Consider the following 22,104-nt stretch of genomic DNA (forward strand, 5'->3'; position numbering starts at 1 on the left):
TGAAGAGTTTCTGAATGTCCATTATCTAAAATCATGAACTTTAATATGCTGCTTTAGTGTGAATTCTGTGAAAAGTCATTAACTTTGTCATACCAATTACAGCCATTTCTTTCACTAAGATTATACTATTGGATATCTTTCTCAGTCAATGAATGTGAAAAATCCAGCGAGTTACGCTGCAAACAACTGATACATTCTGAAATGAAGAATGTACTCCTCCTGTTACCAAAAGCTAGAAACAGGAAGCAGAGAGTAAGAATAAATGGACAATTCTCCCAGTGGAAGGATGTAGGAAGTGGAGTCCCCTAAGTTTCAGTATTAGCATCTGTGCTTTTTAACTAGTTTGCAGAAGATTTGGAGTGGTGGTTGAGCAGTGAGGTAGCCAAGTTTACTGATGATACCAAATTGTTCAGGGTGGTTAAAACAATTTTCCATGCTAGAGATCATTAAGAAAGCTATTGAAAATAAAACTGCTGATATAATAATGCTGTTGTATAAATCTATGGTGTGACTACATTTGGAATACTATGTACAGTTCTAGTCACCTCACCTCACCTCAAAAAGGATATTGTAGAATTGGAAAAGGTTCAGAAAAGGGCAACCAGAATGATGGAGCGACTCCCTTATGAAGAAAGGTTGCAGCATTTGGGGCTTTTTAGTTTAGAGAAAAGGCAATTCAGAACTGACATGATAGAAGTGTATAAAATTATGCTTGGCATGGAGAAAGTGGATAGGGAAAAGTTTTCTCCCTTTTATATAATACTAGAACTTGTGGATGTTCAATGAAGCTGAATGTTGGAAGATTCAGGACAGACAATTCAGGACACGCAGTGCATAGATAAACTATGGAATTTGCTCCCACAAGAGGCAGTGATGGCCACCAGCTTGGATGGCTTTAAAAGATTAGACAAATTAATGGAGGATAAGGCTATCAGCGGTTACCAGCCCTGATGGCTATGCTCTGCCATCATAGTCAGAGGCAGTATGCTTCTGAAAACCAGATCCCAAAAGCTGCAAGAGGGGAGAAGGCTCTTGCAGTCAGGTCCTGCTTGTGAGCTTCCTATGGGCAAGTAGTTGGCCACTGTGAGAACAGATAAAGTCTTTAATGGTGGGTCCGTAAGTGACTGTGGAGGCCAATTCTGGATCCACACAGTGAGGACATAGGTTTCCAGCTGGAAGATGGTCACGATGAGGATTTGCTTGACGTGCCTTCCGCTTAGCTAGTTTGTCCCTTTCACCCTGTACTCATGCTTCTTCAAAGTCTATAGCACCTTTGATAATGGCCAACCTCCAATTAGGACGCTCACGGGCCACGAGTGATCACCAATGAATGACTGAATGAATATTGGACTAGATGGACCACTGGCCTGATCCAGCAGACTCTTCTTATGTTCTTAACAAAAAGAAATCTCTGCAAACTGGGTGAATGAGCAGTAATATGGCAAATGCATTTCATTATCAGGAAGTATGAAATGATACACATTGAGGGGAAAAAGCTTCACATGTATATTAATAGAGTGTGGACTGGTGGAATGATACCTTGGAGTCATGGTAGATAGCTTGATAAAGGTGGATAGCTTGATAAAGATCTCAACTCAGAGTGTGGCAGCTGTGAAAAAGGTGAATTCCCTGCTAGGGCTAATTAGGAAAGGGACTGAAAATAGAATGATAATGGTGTTATACAAATCTGTGGTGCAACTGCACTTGGAATACTGTATATAATTCATCTCAAGGAGGATAGTGATAAGTTGGAAAAGGTGCAGAAAAGTACACCAAAAATGATTAGCAGACTAGAGCAACTTTCCCATATAAGAGGTGTGCAAAATCATGCATGGTGTGAAGAAAATGGATAGAGGTAAGTTTTTCTCCATCTCTCATAATATTAGAGATAATATATTGGGGTCATCCCATGAAAATGAGTTTTGGAAAATCCAAGACAGGCAAATAAGGAACTTTGCACGGCACACAGTTAAACTAAGGAACTCACTCCCACAAAAGGTCAATTAGACAAATTCATCGAGAATAAGGCAATGTACCAACTTCAGAGTCCAGCTGCCTCTGAACACCAATTGCTGGAAATCACAAGCAGGGAAAGTACACTAAGGTGATGCTTTTGAGCTTCCCATAGGCACCTGGTTGGTCATTGTGACTAGATGGTCCTTTGGTCTGATCCAGAAGGGCTCTTTGTATATTTTCTTGGAAGCGTATTATATGCTGCAAGATCAATTATGTTGTTCACCTTTGTAAGCTGCTTTGGTACAATCAAATAACTATATGAAGCTACAAGCCATTTATAGTACCATGATTACTGTAGTGCTAGTTATAAACAAGGGTTAAAATGCCCTTTTGGCAAGAGCCCATCAACTTGGCAATTAAATGCTCTTATTCATTTTAATAATTCACTAATAGGCAAAAACCTTGCAGTTTAAGAACGTACCTATAGGCCACAGATATTTCTATCAAACTTTAAAAAGCAGGGAAATTGGGCAGCTATAGTGAATGCATCAGGGGAGTAGGAGACCTGACCTCTCTGAGATATTGGAGTGCCCCACAAATTTGTCAAAAGGAAAACACAATTTGGGTTAGTCTTTCACAGTCCAATCCACTTGCTGTGTAGCTTGGAAGAATTTGGTAACATGTGCCTCTGAGCTTACAAAAACCTTACAAAAAAATTAAAGGGGAAAATCCTTCCCTCAAAAACCCAATGAGATCGAGCATGCTCAGAAACCATGGGATGTTTAGTGTCAATTGGAAAAGAAGAATGGAAAATGAGGGGGGAAATGATGGAATGATCTACTGAAGGAGCACATGACACAACACCCCATACACTGGAACTTTTTGTTGCAGACCCCACTTATAAATCTCTATTTGTGAAATTCCAGAAATAGTCTGATCTTGGTGACAGATAAGGCTGATTCAGACATCACAGCAAACCATGTTTCCCCACTATATGAAGTTAAGATGAGACTTGGGCTCATGCATTCCTCCTTACATTCTCCACTTCTTGCCAAAGTAGATGGACAGCTTTCACTTCCATTTTCAAGTAACCACAACTCCCCAGGATACCCATATTCATGGAACTGTGGTCTGTGGTTTGTTTAAACTATGGTTAATGACAACAAACCACAGTTTTCCATTACTTCTAAATCAGGCCAGAAATCAGGCCATACATTATTTGTACAGATTTTGAGACACAGGTGTGAGTATGAAAACTGCATGTATGTGTTTGAAAAAACATTCCAAGAAGTAATTCTGAAAACAGATGAGGTCAAATTGTCCAATAAAGCTAATAGAGCTTTAAAAAAAACAGATCTCATAAAGATGCAGACATTACAAATTGAGCAGCTTTGCGTTTTGGCAGTATTCCAACTTAATGGAAAACAATCAATCTAAAAATTCATTCTAAGAATTGTCTTCTGTTTCATTTCAATTATATCTCCCAAAGAATCTAGCAATTTTTAGCTGGCCAGTACTGTTTTTAACCTATCCATTTAACTTCAGATGAAATAAAAAACTATACACATTTACATATCATGAAAATAATATCTTTAATATACAGTTATACTTACAATACACCATTGACATTTGTTCATATACATAGTAGGGCTATTTATTAAATAAATGTTCCTCATGCCAAAACCTGTAAGGAGATTATCAAGCCAGCACTGAATTTCACAAACACACACTTAGTTTTAACAATGGAATGTATTCACTGAACCAATCATTTGTTTCATTTTGAAATTCATATTTTTGACATACATGGAACCCATTAGGAAACTGACTAACTGAAATTGGAAGCTATTTTGATAAGAGTTAAAAAAAGTTTGTCTGAAATTTTGCCATTATTTTATACCTGATCAGCTTCTTTAATCAGGAATTTCTTAAAAACCTATTTTTAAAAAAAGATTTTTGTTTTAGATATTAGTGAGGCTTATATGTTCCATTTAGCTTTCAGAGTGTATAAATCAAAATGGTATTCCACTTCTTTTTCTGTTATATACTATTTATATAGACTCATCTCATGAATGGATTGCTTCAACTAAAAGGCAATCACATGCTGTAATACCAACTTTACATTTCAGTTTCAAAAATAGCACTCTTTACACTTTTGGAAATTAATGCTCATATTGCAACTGCCCCAGTATAATACTAGTGATGGTAAGTATGAGCCCCCTACACACCTATCCCTTCATGTAGGAAGTAGCTACTGTGTAACACTTTCACCGTTCCCAGCCTTGCAGAATGAGCTGAGCTGGATCTGTTTCACTCCACCATTCACAGCCAGATGCAGCTCATATTAAATGGTGTTCTTGCCACCTCTAGATTCCCTGAGGCAATGATAATTAATTCAGTGTATCATTGTTTGTCCAAGCCTCTTAAAGCTTTTGGGCTGATGTTAAGGCACAGGTTTATATGGCCCAGACTGCATTAGGTCTGATTTGCTATTGTTTTTTTTTCTCATTGCAATTGATAAAGACCCTCTTACAGCTGGGCAGGCTTTTAATGTGGACCAAATGAGAAATGAAGCCACATCCCTTCAGGAATGTTGCAAAGTGCCCTAGTCTGTTTGGCCAGTACATCTCTCCACCTCCTACTGTATCTGAAACAAACCAGTTGTATTAATATACAGGGGAGAGAAAGGGATGGTTAACTTTCCTTCTGCGAACTTCCTGAAGTTTTCTCTTAGGACTACGCTGTTGAACTAATCCACCCTATTCTACTTCAAATCAAACTGTTGCCATTACAAAATCAAATTATACATTATAATTATTGTCACAGACACTTTATTGTAATTTGTCATAAAGTAAATAAATTTAGCTTTACCCACAATTTCTCAGTTGCCAATACAGCTTTTAAAACTGCATTTCCCTTTGTGCAATTAAGCAAGCATTCTCTACTGCTTTAGTTTTTGCCACTAGCAGACTGATGTACTATGCATGCTTACTTGGCAGGATGTCCCACAGAGTTCAGTGCGGCTGCTCCATCCCAAGCAAGTGTGTGCAGGTGCCTTTCTGAACCCAGTGGGACATATTTTGGAGGAAACAGGCTTAGGATTGCACTGTGTCTTGAAGAAACTGAACACAATACATTGCAATATAGGACTTTGGTTAGCCATAGGCATTATCAGATAAATATATTATAAATGGCCTCAATACTCCTTGGCTCCCTCCTCTTCAAATAAAAACTACTTGAAATCCTGTGGTGAAACAACAACACCCATCTATAAAGGACTAATATATAAGGTACTGTTGTGCTGCATATACAACGGATTCTGCAGCAAGAAGATTACACATAGAACTATGTCCACTACACAGTTCCTAAAGAGAAAATGCAGTAAATTCTGCTTTCAACTAGCACTTTAGTTTTGATTATTTATCCAACATGAAAAGAACAGCAGATCTAAGACAGGACACTCCTTTTAATCAGAATATGTATGAGAGGCTACACATTTAACTTTGACGGCTTAGTCATATGAGGAAGATCCTTGTCTTCTGCCTCCATGCTGCACTCTGCCTTGCAGCAGGTAGTGTCCAGCAAGAATGCTGTCTGTCAGCCTGGGTGCTTCCCCTTACTCTGAATGCTATTAGCATAGCACCATGGAAAAATTCTATCTCTGATTTCACAAGAAATAAGAACTCTGAACATATTTAGGGGGTGAGGAGAGACAGGAGCTCTTGCATAAGTGGGCAGGGTTTGAAGAATTAGTATCACTCCTTGGATGGTGTACAAATGCTTTAGGAATCCTCTCTCAACCATTAATCTTCCAATGGACTAGCATTGTTAAAATATTCTACTGGGGTGGTGGTAGGGCAGATGATTTCCCAAAGAATAATAAGGCAACAACTATGAACTGTGGAAACAAAGGTAAAAAACGGGGGGGGGGAACAAATGCAGAAATGAGAGTCACTACGAATTCTGGGATAACAGGACATGCAGAGATGGAATTGGTGTGTGTATGAGTGTGTTACTAGCTTGCTACTCTAAGTGCTATAAAACACACCACATATTGTCTCTAGCACCTGGTTTCTTACATAGGACAGCAACTCAAAAGGCAATACAAAGTCACATAACAGTCAACTAGCCTTGGAACAAAGTAAACACAGTGTACCATATAGCACTTGTGAACTGAATGGATTCATTTGTAAGTTAAATGTCAATTAAGTTGCAGGATTATGAACTGCTTAATACAATCAAATAGCAGAACCACAATCCTAGACATGCTTTACTCAAAGTAAGACCTACTGTGTTCAGTGGGCTTACTCCCAGAAAATATACATAGGATGTTGCTGCATTTTTCAAAAGGTTGCCAAACGTTCAGAACTGCTTTCCATTAAGAGGAAAATTGCTAGAAATCGGAATAGCAGTTGCATTTTTCTTGCGTCCTGAAAAGCAGAGAAATCCTCTTAGCTATTAAAAGGTTTCTAACCATGTGGTGTGCACATATCGTAAGGGATGATAAACGGTGAGGAACTGGCTTAGGAACCATAGCTTTAAAAATAATCAGGTTTTTGAAAGCAGAAACACAGATGTTAGGCAACTGCAGTTTCACTTCCAAACTGACAGGCATTCAACTGCCTGAGTTTGCTCTAAGGTATGATGCCAAACCACACTTAAGCTTTTTCAATAATGGTTTGATGTGATGTCTGAGTTGAACTGAAAGCACATTGGCTTGGCTTGGCTGCACAGACAAGTTGGATCCTAAGTCAGTTTGGGTGATTCTCTCCTTCCTTAGTATCCCCCTTCATTGTTAAGAAGGGTCCTTGATCATACAGAGGCTTTTCATGGGGCACAGAAGGTTGCAAGGGGAGAATGGGATAGGAAATTTTCCTTCCATGAACTTCATTATGATAGCACATCTGAGGATTCAAGCCATTGGCCATGCACACATGTAACACTAAACCATTGGTATTTACCAGGAAGGAACCCTGGTTTGGACTACACAACAAGCCAACATTCAGAGAAAATGAAAGTCCTGGCGAAGTCCTCCTCTTGAGTCTTGAGCTCATTCCAGTGTGTGTGTGTAGTGCTAAACTATAGTTTAGGGTTACATGTGAACTGGGCCACTAAGAATGAAATTACACAGGCTGTTTTCCACAGACATTTTCCCTACACAAGTGCAGCCCTGAGCTGCCCTTGGCCACAGAAGTACCTGCACTCATATGAGGTACTGGGGTGAGAAGAAAAACCATTCAGACATTGTATCATAAGAATTTCTAGAATTATCAGCGTACAGCCCAGTTATACTGAATACTCCTCAAATGAGAATCCACCTAATGACAGCTCTGGTCTGCTCATGTGTAGAGAAAGTGCTGCATAAATTCCATTAATTTTAAAGAACTTTATTTCCAAGTCACTATCAGTGACAACTATTTGAATTTGTTCAAGCTCCAAAATGTTGTTGAACAACCAAACGTGTGGTTTACAATCTCCTCCTAATTACCAGATCTTCCTCCGGCTTTCTTCCACAAAAAGAGTATGCAGTCTTCTGTGAGCTCTCTAAAATTTTGTTTTTATTTTCAAAGGTAACAAGGAAAATAAGTGAAAAGATTAAGGAACATTGCATTGGGGGGGGAGACAGGAGGTATGATTCATTTTGCTTTAAATACTGACATGAAATCCTTCATCCTAGCTATTTAACCATTTTGTGAATAAGCAGAGGGATTAGTATTGATGTGTCAAACCTAGATCCCCTCACTGAGACTTCATTCTATTTCTTGTCTAGTCTAATAAAAACAGGCTAACTGGGAAAATACAATGCACAACATGTGGGCCAAACTTGCCTTCTCCCTAGCCCACTGTTTAATAGTCAAATGCATATCAGATATATTAGGAGCCTAAAACATCCTTATATTATTTCAAGAATAGGAGGGTATCATCAACTATTATCCTTCCTCTAAACAACTTTTTTTTAAAAATCATCATTTATTCAGTTTCAATTTCGTTAGACTAGATGTAGTTTTTGGAGTGTGAACTCATTTAGGTTAGCATTTAAGTTTTGCTCTTTCCTCATAATATATTTTTAAGAAATCTTAGAGTGTTATGTCCTAAACAGTAACACTCCAAGGCAGATCATTCTCACCTTGTGTGCATTTTACAGCCAAGACAAGGGGGGTATTGTTGCCTAGCAGTTATTGTACACTAAAGCAAGCCATCAAAATATGCTCTGGTTGAATGCAAAGTAGTTGCAAACATATTTTGCATTCAAATCTTTGCTTGTTCTCTGTTAATACTACCCCCCCAAATAAATTGTTTAAAATAGCATATCTAACCTCATATCTACATTTTAGAACCCCCTCCCTTCCCAGCACTGAAAGGAATGTGTGGGCTTATGCTCTTTCTTTCTAGACTTGTTTTCTGCTATGCAAGAGATCACTAGAAAAGACAATAACGCTGGGAAAAACAGAAGGGAGTAGAAAAAGAGGAAGGCCAAACAAGAGATGGATTAATTCCATAAAGGAAGCCACAGACCTGAAAAGATCTGAACAGGGTGGTTCATGACAGATGCTCTTGGAGGTCGCTGATTCATAGGGTTGCCATAAGTCGTAATCGACTTGAAGGCACATAACAACAACAATGCAAGAGAACTCTGTTTAGGTGAAAGAGAGCACCTGCCTTGATTGCAGCAGTTTTTATAGCAAACAGTATCATGATAAAATCAAACTGTGGTGATAATTTCTGAGAAGTGTGTTGGTACAGCTATGATTTTACACTATTTGGGCTTAACTCAATTATGAAAGACCAAAACAGAGTGCCTTCCTTCTCCCTCATGTACTATCAAGGTGGAAATTACTAGGAGCCCTTTGTGGAACATTGACTGTTCATAAATTTGTGTGGCCACAACCGCACCATGCATTTAAAGCACTGTGATACCACCTTAACAGTCATGGCTTCCCCCAAAGGATCCTAGGAACTGAAGTCTGTTAAGGGTGCTGAGAGTTGCTGCAAGGCCACTATTCCTCTCAAAGAGATACGATTCCCAGAATTCCTTAGGAAGAGGGATTAATGGTTAAACCACTCTGAGAAGAGAATAGAGATCTCCTAATAACTCTCAGCACCCTGAACAAACTACAGTTCTGAGGATTATTTGGGGGGCGGGAAACTATGACTGTTTAAAGGGGTATAATAGTGCTTTAAATGTATGGTGCAGATGTGGCCTATGTGTGTGGAAGGTGAAGGTGTTTGTAAGTGGTTACTTCAGATCCTCTCTTTCCTTCCTCCACCTACACATATGATGTCTGACCAGGAGGAGGCCACAAGTTGATAAGCAATGTAGAAAGAAAAATAATGCATGCGTAAGTAGGACAGAGATTTAAGAGCAGTTGCTTAGTATTGCTCTCCTCAAGCCCAGCACCTCTATAAAAACCAAAGCAGGCAGTGAAATAATGATGAACTTAAACTTTTAAGTGAGAAATCTGCAGTTACCTGGTGGTGAAGTGAAGCTATAAGTTTTTATATTTTTGTTTTGCTTTTTGGATTTTCTGTTGGAAGATGGTTTCATTCAGAAAGGGTTTTTATCACAACCCACATGCAAAGGAATGCTAACTCAATATTTAGAACAAGTGGGGGAGGGAAAGGAGGTTGACACCACTGGATAAATCAAAACTGAAGGCAAGGAATGCAGCCGTCAGAACACAAAAATAAAAACCCAAAAGGAAATACATTTATTGGTAAACACACAAAAATCAAACTGATTGATGTGTTGCTCAGTTTTGCTTAATCAATATTAATAAATATAATGTCTTAATAGTCTACACTAAGTACAAATTAAATTCCCTTTAAAGCCCACTGTTTAGCAGCTGCTGAATGTTCAGGAATGCACAAGGCACACCTTTATGTTTCTACTATGTACAGAAGGGTCAGCTCACCACTCAAAGTTATCTGCATAGTAAGAATGTTTTTCCTGCTACTATTTACACAAGAGCAAAAGAGGATTTTAGTGCAAAAAATAAACATAAATATGGGAGACTGTGTATTAATCCCAGTGCTTCTGGCACACCGCTCTGACTTTCATTGGATAGGTTTAATAACACTACATTTTAGGTCGCCAGCCATTAATGAACTGCAATATTTTCTTAACCTGTAATTTGCTTAGCTTGAAGTCCTCTGAAAGGATCTCTTCATTGAGTTGAACAAGCAAGTTGCCATCAATCTTCTCAGTAACAAAAAAAGATACAACATCCTCTGATAAACCTATAAATCGCAGAGATTTAGAAACTTCCTCTATTGAAAGTACAGACAGATCGACAGGAGGTTGCCAAGGAGAGCCGTCACCGCAGGACCTTGGTGCTAGTTGAAGGTGAAGGGGAGATGAGAAAGGATAAGAAATGGTAAAGATGTCCTGCAAGCCCTTTTTACCGAAGGACTGATCTTCAGAAAGGTCTGGTGAGCCTATCGGAGGCTCTTCCTCAGCACCATCTATTCTGAAAGGCAATGGACACAAGTCAAGGCCCGACTTCTCATCTGCCATTTTTGGTGCACGAGGGGGTAAGGCAGGACACGAAAGAGACTGCAGTGTGTTGCTTACTGCTAGATTTTTCTCATCAGTGCACTCGAGAGAGTAACTCGCTGACTTTGGGCAACTGGACATTGCACATCCAAGCTCTGCTGTAGCTGGCAGTGTGTCCCCTGCAGGAAATTCACTTCTGTCAAAGTCAAATGTAAAAGTTGCTGGGCAATTTCTCTTTGGTGTTCCAGGAGTCTTCTGCCTTGGATAACTGTAGCTCCTACTTAGGTCCAATAGAAAGTCGGTCCTATTAAGGCCTTCAGCAGCTCCAGAAGAATGATTCGGCCATGACAGTCTGGACAACAGAGCATCAGCAGAGGGACTTCCCAAAGGCAATTTGTTATTGCCAAGCTCTTGCAAGTCAGCTTTCACATTGCTGCATGGATAGCAAGCAATAGGAGGACTTTCAGAAGGAAGTTCAGTTTCTTCATCTGCAGCATTGCTTTTTTATTTTTATTGTTTACAAGACATAAGCAAAATATATTTAATATATGGGACTGATACTTAGCGATCATGTAAGAATGCTTTTACTTTGACTGCCATCTTGACATAAAGTAAGGAAGGGCTGGGGAACCTTTAGCCTTTCAGATGATGTTAGACTACAGCTCCGATATTCCCTAACCATTGGCCAAGCTGGCTGGGGCTGATGGGAGTTGGGAGTCCAACAACACGTAGAGGGCCAAAGATTGCCCAGTCCTGATGTACAGCAATGTATTTATGCAATTCCCCTTACGTAGGACTGTACATCACAAACTCAAACACAGAAATATGCAAGGCTAAACAACAACGCAACCTGTCCCTCTTTCCCCGTATTGACAGTTATTTTTCATTTCTATGCAAATTTAATCATTTAATTAATTAAAAAACGTCAACCCCATGCATTTCCACTTAAAATGAACAAGTAGCAGGGGATGTGAATGCTCTCAGTCCCTGGAGAGCTGCTGCCAGTCAGAGTAGTGGTATTTATTTTATTTTACTTTATTTATATCACATCCTTCAACCTGAAGGCTCCCAGGGTGATACACAACAATTCATACAATACAAACATCAGTACTGCCCTGGGCTCCTTCTGAGAGGAAGGGCGAGACAGAATTTTAATCAATCAATCAATCAGTCAGTCAGTCAATAGGTCATAAAAGCAGACTGGGATGGGTGAACAAACAATATGACCCAGTATAAAGCAGTTTCCTACAAACTCAGATCCTGGACAGGGGCAGCCATATTAATCCATGCTCTCAGGTAACCTTCAGAATGAAATGGAAATGGACTGCCTTCAAGTCGATCCCAACTTATGGCTACCCTATGAATAGGGTTTTCATAGTAAGCAATATTCAGAGGGGGTTTACCATTGCCTCCCTCTGAGGCTAGTCATCCCCAGCTGGCTAGGGCTTGCTCAGATTGCCACAGCCACACAAGCCAGCCCCTTCCTTGTCCGCAACTGCCAGCTGGGGAGCAATTGGGCTCCTTGGGACTATGCAGCTTGCCCACGGCTGCACAGGTGGCAGGGCACGTGACCCCTGAGCCACTCACGGTGGAAGTGATCTTTAGCTGGCTCTTGACACCCAGGAGACATGAGCGGGGATTTGAACTCACAGACTCTGGACTCCCAGCCAGGTTCTCCTCCCCACTGTGGTATACCAGCTATTCCATACCTAGGGCTTCCTTTGACAGCTTTTTAGAAACTTCAGCTATACAGCACAGTATGGGTTACTAACTGGAGCTAGTTCTTAAACTACTATGGATGCTACTCCATTTCTGGAAATAATCCAAAGTGCTGGTATTAACCTTTAAAGCCTAAACAGCTTGGGACCAACTTATCACACATGACAGAGCCTGATTACTAAGGTAATAATCAGGTTAAAGTGATTTGATTGAGGACTGTGTTTTATATTCGATGGCTATCTCTGTTATGTTTTTGTTGTTAACTGTATTCTATTATTGTGATTTTAAGCATTATAACCTGCCTTGAGTAATACATGTGTATTAGAAAGGTATAAATCTTTATAATAAATAATTATTGGTTTTAACCTACATGTGATGGACAAAAATACATGCAACACTAGATGTTTTTACTTCCTGCCTATAGAGTCTGTAAGCCTCATCTATGTATCAATCTATCAGTGCCTGTCATTCTATTAATGACATAATTATTCCCTTTGAGGACATAACAACTTAGGTCCAGGGTACCTTAGAGACCACCTCAATCCTTATATTTCAGGTCGATCACCGAGATAATCTTCAGGAGCATTGCTGGATCTTCCCCCAAGCTGACAAGGCTCATTTGACAACAACGAGAAATCAAGCCTTTAGTGTTATCAGACCAGTTCACTGATAATGCTAGTATCCATTAACGGAAAAAGGGTGAGAGCCAAATGGAAACAATGCTTACATGTTGTGCAGCCCTGAAGAATAGTATGAGAGCGTTGGACTAGGAGAACGAGTCTGCTGCCGTGGTGGTTTGTTCATCCGTGGAGGAACAGAGGGACTGGTGGATGTTGGCTTTGAATTTCGTGGAGGAACAGGTGGAGCATTCAGGAGTCGACACTCTTCTCTGACCTAGATGGGAAATAGGACCTAATCGTTATATAGCACTTTAATATGTTTATAAGCATACCACATAAGTAACTAGCAGTCCTTATAACAAGCCTGTAAGCGAGGTCAGTGTTATCATCCCTAATTTATAGGTGCAGAGCAGAAACTGGGAGAGAACGGCTTATTTAAGCCCACCTAGCAAGTGCACTGCTAAAGCAAAGCACAAGGCTGTAGCTCAGTGGGAGAGCATCTGCTTTCCAGGTAGAAGGTCTTAGCTTCCATCCACGGCATCTTCAGGTAGGGCTACAACAGACCCTGTCTGAAACCCTGGAGAGCTGCTGCCAGTTGGTGTATACCGTGCTGAGCTGGATGGACCATTGGTCTGACTTTGTAAAAGGCAGTTTCCTAAGATCTGAATTTCCTGGGTGACTTCCCTGGCTCACAGCTCTCTCCCTTTGCCACCACATCACACCAGCTGTGCAAACATTTAAGAAATGGCTGAAGAGGCCAGGTGGGACATCACTGGAGCCAGAGGCAGATGCTCAGTTCAGGTCCCAGTTTTTTAAGAAACATAAAAAAGCTGGATAGGGACAATATTTATTCTACAATATCTGCAAAGACATTTAAAAACAAACAAACCGCAAGTATTGGAAGACAATGTTATTGTTTTCTTTACATCAGATATGTACAGTAGGGCCCCACTCATACGGCAGGTTACGTTCTGGACCCCCGCCGAAAACCAAAAACTGCTGAAAAGCAGAACTCATTGAACAGAATGGTGTGTGACGCCCGAAAACCACCATAAAAGCGGAACAAGTGCCGTATGAGTGGGGCTTTAGTCTAATTGAGACCGCCACATTAGCGAAGTGACATAAAGCGGGGCCCTACTGTATTCGTATAAAAAATATAGCTTGTCTACTTATGTGTTACCAGCAGAGGGCACATAGTTACCACTGTAGGATGATCCTTGTGTTGTAAGAGCTGGTACAGATGTTACTGAAGCCTGTTTACTATGGCAGAACTGCCCATACAATTGGTCTACTTATGTGAACAATACAATACCTGGGTGGGGGGGCTTGGGTGAAAGAATACCTCCTCTCCCATGACTAGAAGCAATGATAAAATATTGAATTATCTCCAGAGATGCAACTTATGTCAGCAGGAAACAAGAAATAATTTAGAAAATGTTCAAAATTATAGACTATTCTGTTGTTGGTATTTTGAAGGATATAAATTAAAAATAAAAAAAGTTTTATTTTAACATTTACCAAAATATGAAAAAATGTGTCTTGGGGAGAAAATGTAGACATAACTTCCAGAACGGTTTAAATAATTAATAATAGTCATTGCCTAATAATAATAATTCATTAATAGGTCAAAGGCAGTACAACCAACCAACCAATAGGCAAAAAACCCTTGTGGTTTAAGAAAGTACCTATAGCCAACAGATATTTCTATCAAACTTTTAAAAAGCAAGGAAATTGGGCAGCTATAGTAAACGCACCAGGGGAGCAGGAGACCTGATGACCTCTCTGAGATATTGTACTGCCCTACAATTTTGTAAAAATGAAAACACAATTTGAGTTGTTCTTTCACAGTCTAATCCACTTCCTATGTTGTTTGGAAGAATTTGGTAATGTGCCTCTGAGCATATGGTGAATTCAGGACTATAAATTTGGTAAGGTTTTGTTTTGAAATGAGCTTAAGGGAAGCAGCAGAATGGCATGGAGGGTATTTTCAATTTAACATTGTGGAATGAGAAAAATCCAAGCTGGCTGTAGTATACAGCCACTCTTGTGGCTGTATAATACCAGATTCCTTTACAGTGACACACTGAGTTGCTATCAGAAGAACAGAGAATTGCAAGAGTTTTAAAACTGGTGGCCAGGCAAGACAGTCTGCACACCTCAGTAGTAAAGAAAAGGGATTTATTTCCAGATTTTGGGGAATATGTTCAAGTCTAAGGACTGACTGTGACATTACATTTCCCTACTTGTACCTTAAGAAGGTAGTGGACAGAAAATGTTTGAAGGTGTACATCTCAGTATCAGCAGAAACATCAGAAAGGCACAAGGTATCTGATCTCTGGAGAAGATTTTGAGCTTAGACACTAAAAACAAGTTTTGTACTTCTACCACACCTTGGTAACATTACCAAGATTTGGATCTTCAGCCAGCTTCTGGCCATTTTCCTGAATATACTTTTTAAGACAAGAAGGCAACTGTAACATCAAAAGCAATAGGGTACAGGAGTTTACTAAAACAAAGTTGCATGACAGTTTACTGGACTAGAGTGAATTTTCTGCTGTGAATACTAAGAAGAAGTTATGATGGATAGAAGGCTTTGATTTTTAAAGTTTATTTCTAAGGGTGCAATCCAATTGAGGGGAGTTGTATATGGAGGACCCCTGGCTGAGCCAGCAGGATCCTGGCTCTGCCGGCAGAAGCCCCCCACCCCGGCTCAGCTGTGGTGGAGCCTGGGGTCTGTTGGGAAGGTCCACCTCAAAGGAAGGGGTGCTGGTGTAAGCTGGGTGAGGCCTGAAAAGGGGTTGTTGTGGGGGCATGCTGAGGGGGGGAATTATGCAACATCTAATTCCTGTTCGGAGCACTTCTGTGGGTCCTGATCTGGGCCAAAATTACGCCAAGAAGGTTGGCCTAAGAAAATAATTACAATGGAAGTGTATGGAGTGCTTACTCCCCAGTAGGGGTATTCCTGAGAGCTGGCTTTTACTTTCCAGTCCCTGCAAGCAGCTCTTGGCTGAGCCCGCGTTCAGCTGGCACGCAGGATCCTGAATGACAATTGGATGCCGCAAACCTTCCTACCAGCTTCTCCTCTGCCAGCACCCCATCCACCAGCTTCCCATGAGTTGGACTGCTCTATAAAATATTACAGTATTTTATGTATCCAGAATGCAGCACTATATTGCACAATCAATTATGAATGTATAAGTCGTGGTGATTTCAAAGGGGTTTAAACAGCAGCAGTTGGACAAGAGGATATCCTTAGTACACTTTAAAAAAACACTACAGAGCACAGCAATTTGGAACTAAAATTAAATAATCTTCAAAGCCTTAATGTAGAGGCAGTTCAAATGTTCCAGCATCCACATGGAGAGAGCCAAAACATACTTCCCCATGGTGGTGCTTTATGAAAATAGTTTAAAAAAAATTAAAACCCCTATGCATCAACCAATATGCATGCAGCATCTAATAGGGATGAGAGGTGTTGGTGGAGAGATGCTACATGCACAAGAATTGAGGCATTTAAATGTTGTGCCAATTGAGCAGAAGAGGATAGCACTTTGATGACCTCCATGTGGGGTTGTAATTTTTAGCGAGTTCTCAGTTCCCTAGCAAAAAAATAAAAATGAGTTGTATTTTGTGGTTGTTACTGAATTCAACCATAACATCTTCAACCTTTTTCAGTGTTGCTCCCTAGATTGCAGCAAATTGATTTAACTCAGACATCAATATGGCATGCTAAGTAAATATATACCAAAAGGGTTATAAAAAGAGGCAGTTCAATGCAGCTCATTATTGTAGACATAAATTCTTCCATTGGCAGAAGATAACTGGTGTACAAAGCTACAAATTAGTTAGCTTTTTTTAGCAAAACACTGATATCCTACAAAGTTATTAGAAATTATTATCTAGGACTCATGCCTGTTTAACAAAGGTTACATTAAAATGTTTCAATATATTTCAACAAAACCAGAGAAATTCACTTTTCCTCCTTTTGAAACATATTCTAAGAACTGAATCAGACATAATGTATGTCATATAAAATTTCTCTGGTCATGGTAACTTGCAGCTGAATACTGGAAATAACTTCATTGAACATGACTGTGTCTGAGGCAACAGAAGCATAATATCTAGTGTCTGATCAGTGGTGGCTCATACACATGGTCCTTTGATACTGCAGTCATCCAAGTGATCAGCATGAATGTCTGAGCCATCAAAATAATGTGCAATCTTAGGCTGGCTTCTTAGGATCAGCCAGTGCGTCAGTCAGTCTGCCTATCTATCTCTCACACATGTATACTGTACTACAATCAGGAGTCACCAACCTTTTTGAGCTAGTTTGCACATGTGGAATTTTGAGAAAGTATCATGGTGTCATGGCATAGCACAAATGGCTACCATAGGGGCATGGCATTATGGGCACCACAGTGGAAAAAGGGATCACAAAATGGGAGGGCCTGCTCCCATCAGCCCCCCCCAAATGAAAAAAGGCACTGGCACCAACCACTGCCATGGCTGCTCACAGAGAGAAGCTCTTTCAAACTCTCCTCTGCTCAGAATGAAAGGGTGGGTGGGTGTCCAGTCCTGGCATCCAATGAAATGATAGTGCAAACAAGAACTAAGGAGGGAGAGCAAACAGTCTCTGATGTACTGTGTATTTTTGAGGGGTATTTACTGAGTTTTTTTGCGGATGCTGCAGGAGGTGCTGGTGGGCATGTTGGCACCTGCTGAGTTTCATGTTGGTGATCCCTACATGAACACTAAAGATATACCAATTTATTAGGTACCACTAGAAGGAGCCATTATATTCTAGTACACACATTATAGCCAGTGTGAACAAGCAGCTCAGTACTAGTGAGCCTTTTCCTTCTCAGAAGACCAAGCACAATAACCTGTACCAGGAAATGCACTATAGGGTACTGTTTTTGAACCATCATGGTAAAAAAGTTTGCTCAGCAATAATAAATGAACCAAGCATGTTATCTAAACATTGTGCCAGGAATAAACAACAGGCTCTCTAATTGATTTACATCAATATTTAGAGAGATGCTTTTCCCTTCAGAAACATGTATTTTTTAGTTTTCTTCTTTCCAATGACTTCCTACAGGTAATCAATCATTAATCTAATATATATTTAATAACCAAAACTGTTAGGTAACAATGAAACATATGCTAAAACTCTATGGCCATAATCCAGAGAGCTATTTTTGATATTCCTAACAGCTTTGCCATGCCTAGTGCAACTTTTTGGCATTTTTCTATTAGACATATTTTATTTTAAAGAAAATATCTACATTGTCTTTCAGTTCCCAAGTGAATGTTAACCCTACATATACAGACATGTGAGTTAGGTTAGGTTGGAAGACAGTGACTGGCCCAAAGTCACACAGCAAGCTTCATGGCCAAGCGGAGATTTGAATTCTAGTCTCCCTAGTCCCAGTCCGACACTCTAACCACTACACCACATTGACTCAATGTAAGTAAGGGTATGGTGATGCATACTGGGGGGGAAAATCCTAATTTTTCATATAGAATTATGAAGTTTGTGATGGCAGTAACTGACCACGAAAGAGATTTTGAGGTTGTGGTGAATAGTTGAATGAAAATACCTACCCAGTATGTAGCAGCTGTACAAAAGGTGAATTCCATGTCAGCAGAATTAGGAAAGGGACTGAAAACAGAAATGCCATTCTCATAATGCCAAATTTATGGTGTGGCCACACTTGGAATCTGTGTACAGTTCTGGTTGTTGGCTCTCAAAAAGGATATTATAGCGCTAGAAAAGGATGCAGAAAAGGGCAACCAGAATGATTGCAGGGCTGGAGCAACTGCCCCATGAGGAAATGGTATAACATTTGGGGCTTTTTAGTTGAGAAAACAGGTAAGCAAGTGGGGACATGACAGAGGTGTATAAACTCTGCATGGTATGAGAACCAATGAAACTGAATGGTGGGAGATTCAGGATAGGATATAGCCATCAACGGCTACAGGCCATGATGGTAATATATTACCTCCAGTATCAGAGACAGGATGCCCCTCATGTCCTATTGCACTCATGTGCTGCTTGTGAGCTTCCTATTGGTTGTTCAGTGTGGAAAACAGGATGCTAAACGACACAGACCTTGGGTCTGATCTGCAAGGGCTAGTGTTCAGTTCTTACTTTCACCTCCATTGCATCTCAGTTTTTGTAGCTTTTTGCATAATTTCAAAAACCTGTCTGATTAGAGGCAACAGTGGAACAAAAGAAACATGTACACTGTTAAAACAGAGAGCATCTGTCAAGTTACTTTTAAGTCTTTAAAACAATTGCCTACTGTATCTCTACCCTGTATTTGATTTAATTCCACAATTTTATTGATTTCTACCACTGAATTTTCCATTCAGTGTCTGCTACTTTTTGACCTGTACACTATGCACATATCCCTCTCTAATGCAATTTTAATCATACTGTTCCTTGAAGCAAAGTATTACACTGAATACTTATGGTTTGTAACATAGAAACCCTTTGAAGAAAAAAAGCCCTTGCTTGTTCCATTTGCTAAGTCAATTTCCATCACTCAAGTTCTTCTCCACCTCCCTTCCACCTCAGCAGCATTAGGCAGGTTTCAAGTTCGTAACCCTTTGCTCTTGGGAAGACATCTTCATTCAGTATTGAGTTTCATCCTGCTTTTGAAAATGGCAAAAATTCTTTGTAGAACAAAGAACATTTCTCCATTAGTGTTTTAAAATGCAACCAATTTTATACAGTGAAGTTCCACAATGCATGGGAAAAATAGTTTTGCTGACACAGTAAAACCCTGAGATTTTGTGGTTTACTTCTAAACCAATCTAGAAAAGTACAAACTTTAGGGGAAAAACACACTGAGGCTGCAATCCTACACCCACCTACCCCGGGATAAGGCCCACTGAACTCAACAACTCAACTCATTTGAGTAAACATGTACAGGATTGCACTGAAAGCCTTCAAGAACTATGAAACACATATCAGCTAGCTGCGGAAATATTTATTTTTGCAGAAGACTGTGTCTGTGTGTTTGCATAGAATAAAAAAACATCTGCAATGCATCTGAGTTTACAATTATGATAGTAGCAATTGCAAACCTGGGTCATGGATTCACGTTTACCCCTTTACTAGATTTCAAGTTTATGATGAGAATGTGACATAACCCAGCCTGAATAGGAAAAAGAATGAACATGACTTACTGCTTCCGATTTAGGAGGCACAGGTGGTGGAGGTAGGGTAACATCTGAAGATTTTGCTGTTACTGTTATAGGTCCAGGTGCTGGAAGAGAAGAAGTACCGCACTTGGACCAGAAAGAACTCCGATAACTGTCACATTTGTTCTTCTCACTTTGTGAATGAATAAGAGGCTGATCGCTCATCTTCCCACCCCCCTGGTCCAGCCATAGTTCTTCATAAGGAAGTTCTGGTTTGGTAGGTAAACACATTGATTCTTCACTAACTTCAGGGAAAAGGTAGTCACTGCTGCTATCACCAGAGTCCTGGTATTGCAGAGCATCGTGGGACAATAAAGCCCACTCATTACATAAATCCCTGCAGCCATGAAGGTTCACCTCACTATTTCCATGGAGGTTGTTTCCATAAACACACACTGAGAGGCGATGGAAGGATTGCGTCAACTCATCTCGAGCATAACTAAGAGAGTTTGGCACATGATTGTGGCTGGTGGACCGAGTTTTCTGTGGGCTTTTGCAGTCTTCATTCCAGTCAGCTTTCACGTCTCTCACAGCACGGGAATACTCATCTATGTCAAACTGCTCTTGACAGAGGCTGAACCAGTGCTTGACAAAGGCTTCATGACACATATCCCCTTTCACAAGGCTTTCGGGGAGGGTAAACTTTGGAAGAGCCAAATGCAAAGGGAAGTGCATTGGAATAATTTTGTTACTGTGCAGCGCACAACAAACCACCACAGTCTTAGTCTGAATGTTAACAAACTTGTAGCGGTGCCCCTCGCGGACAAAATGTAAGTCGTAAGGATTTCGTGGGGGAGGGCTTGGCACATTCACATTCACAGGCAGCCGCGTTTTTTCCACTATATTGCGAATGGTGTGCTCACCTTCCTGCATCTGTAGCTCCAAAGGACTCCTAGTACTGAATCTGCCCTTGCACTGGAAAGGAAGGCTAATGCTCTCATTGGTCCTGTGGTTCATGCAAATCAGGCATGGCATTTTGCCTTTGCCTAGCTTGCTGATGGAATTAAGCTTTCCAATTTTCTTGAAGATGGTGTTGAGCCGTGACTTTTCCTTAGAAGATTTTGCATAAAGGATTTCTGCTTGTCCCATTAATGTTAACTCATCTCCCGTGCAGAGTGTGATGTTGTAGAGTTCAGTGTCTTCATTGCATTCACCTGAAGCCACCTGTAACGCAGAATTTAAAAGATGCCCGGATAAGCCATTTTGAACACTAAGCTAAAGGGATAAAACAATTATAAAAACAAGGAATTAATTGTTCCTGCAGCCAGTGGAATCTGTACATAAGGTATCAACGTTTACTTATAATGTTTTATTTAAATTTCTTCTACAATTAACTTAATTTCTTTGTGAAATATGAAAATCTATGAATCTATATTCATCGAAATCTGCATACAGACAACTCTGACATTAATAAAAAATCATGACCTTGCTAAAGAACAAAAATAACACAATTAATAATTGATCTGTACTCTCCAATGCAATGGAAGCAAACATTTGAATTGAGTAAGACACTCCCCACAAAACACACAAAGCCTTGCAAATTATTGAAAGGGGTGGGTCATCCCCTACTTTGCTGGATTTTTCATCCCATGCCACCTACCATACTTGGAACTGGCAGTGCTACAGTGTGGTAGTTGCCAGTTTCATTCTCTCTCTTTTGGCTTAATGAAGCCCCCATAGTTCTGCTGTTGATCCCTGCTTCACTATTACAATGGCTGAATACTCTTTTCTTTTTGTCTACGAAATTAAAAACATGCCAAAGAGTTGGGCAACAAGTGCTAGTGTTTCCCCAGCCTAGGACTCAGTCCAGTGTTATTGTGGTGGTGTTACGCCAAAAAGGCTCTTTACATCTGGAGGAAGCTTCAATAATCACCAGATGAGAAACCAGATATAAAACAACACCTTTATTAACTTCTTTTGCAAAAGAGAGACCAAGTATCCGACTCGCGTCTGGAAACCCGTCTGAGGCATAGCTACACAGATACATTGATATATTGGCTCCCAAGTTCTCCTTACACACAGCCCCTCCCATCTTGTTAGCAACTCTTGTCAAGAGAGCTCCATTGTCTTCTGCATTTACAGTGTTCTAATCTTGAGCGCTCCCTGTGC

The 22,104-nt window shown here is 40.2% G+C and overlaps 1 protein-coding gene across 5 annotated transcripts in view; it reads right to left on the reverse strand.

The window, feature by feature from the left end:
* Positions 1–3,564: 3,564 nt before the first annotated feature.
* Positions 3,565–22,104, reverse strand: part of GAREM1 (GRB2 associated regulator of MAPK1 subtype 1) — a 137,549-nt gene continuing 119,009 nt past the window's right edge. For 3 of the 5 annotated variants that reach the window (XM_061597959.1, XM_061597939.1, XM_061597968.1), the window contains 3 exons: positions 19,981–21,159; positions 12,894–13,060; positions 3,565–10,946 (listed from right to left, as the gene is read on the reverse strand). In XM_061597959.1, coding sequence (XP_061453943.1) covers positions 10,031–10,946; positions 12,894–13,060; positions 19,981–21,159 — 2,262 coding nt within the window. In that variant the 3' untranslated portion in view covers positions 3,565–10,030. The remainder of the gene's footprint in view (positions 10,947–12,893; positions 13,061–19,980; positions 21,160–22,104) is intronic. The other 2 variants (XM_061597975.1, XM_061597949.1) reach the window with 2 other exon arrangements.

Source organism: Rhineura floridana, chromosome 1 (assembly GCF_030035675.1).
Source record: "Rhineura floridana isolate rRhiFlo1 chromosome 1, rRhiFlo1.hap2, whole genome shotgun sequence".
NCBI classification, from domain to species: Eukaryota; Metazoa; Chordata; class Lepidosauria; order Squamata; family Rhineuridae; genus Rhineura; species Rhineura floridana.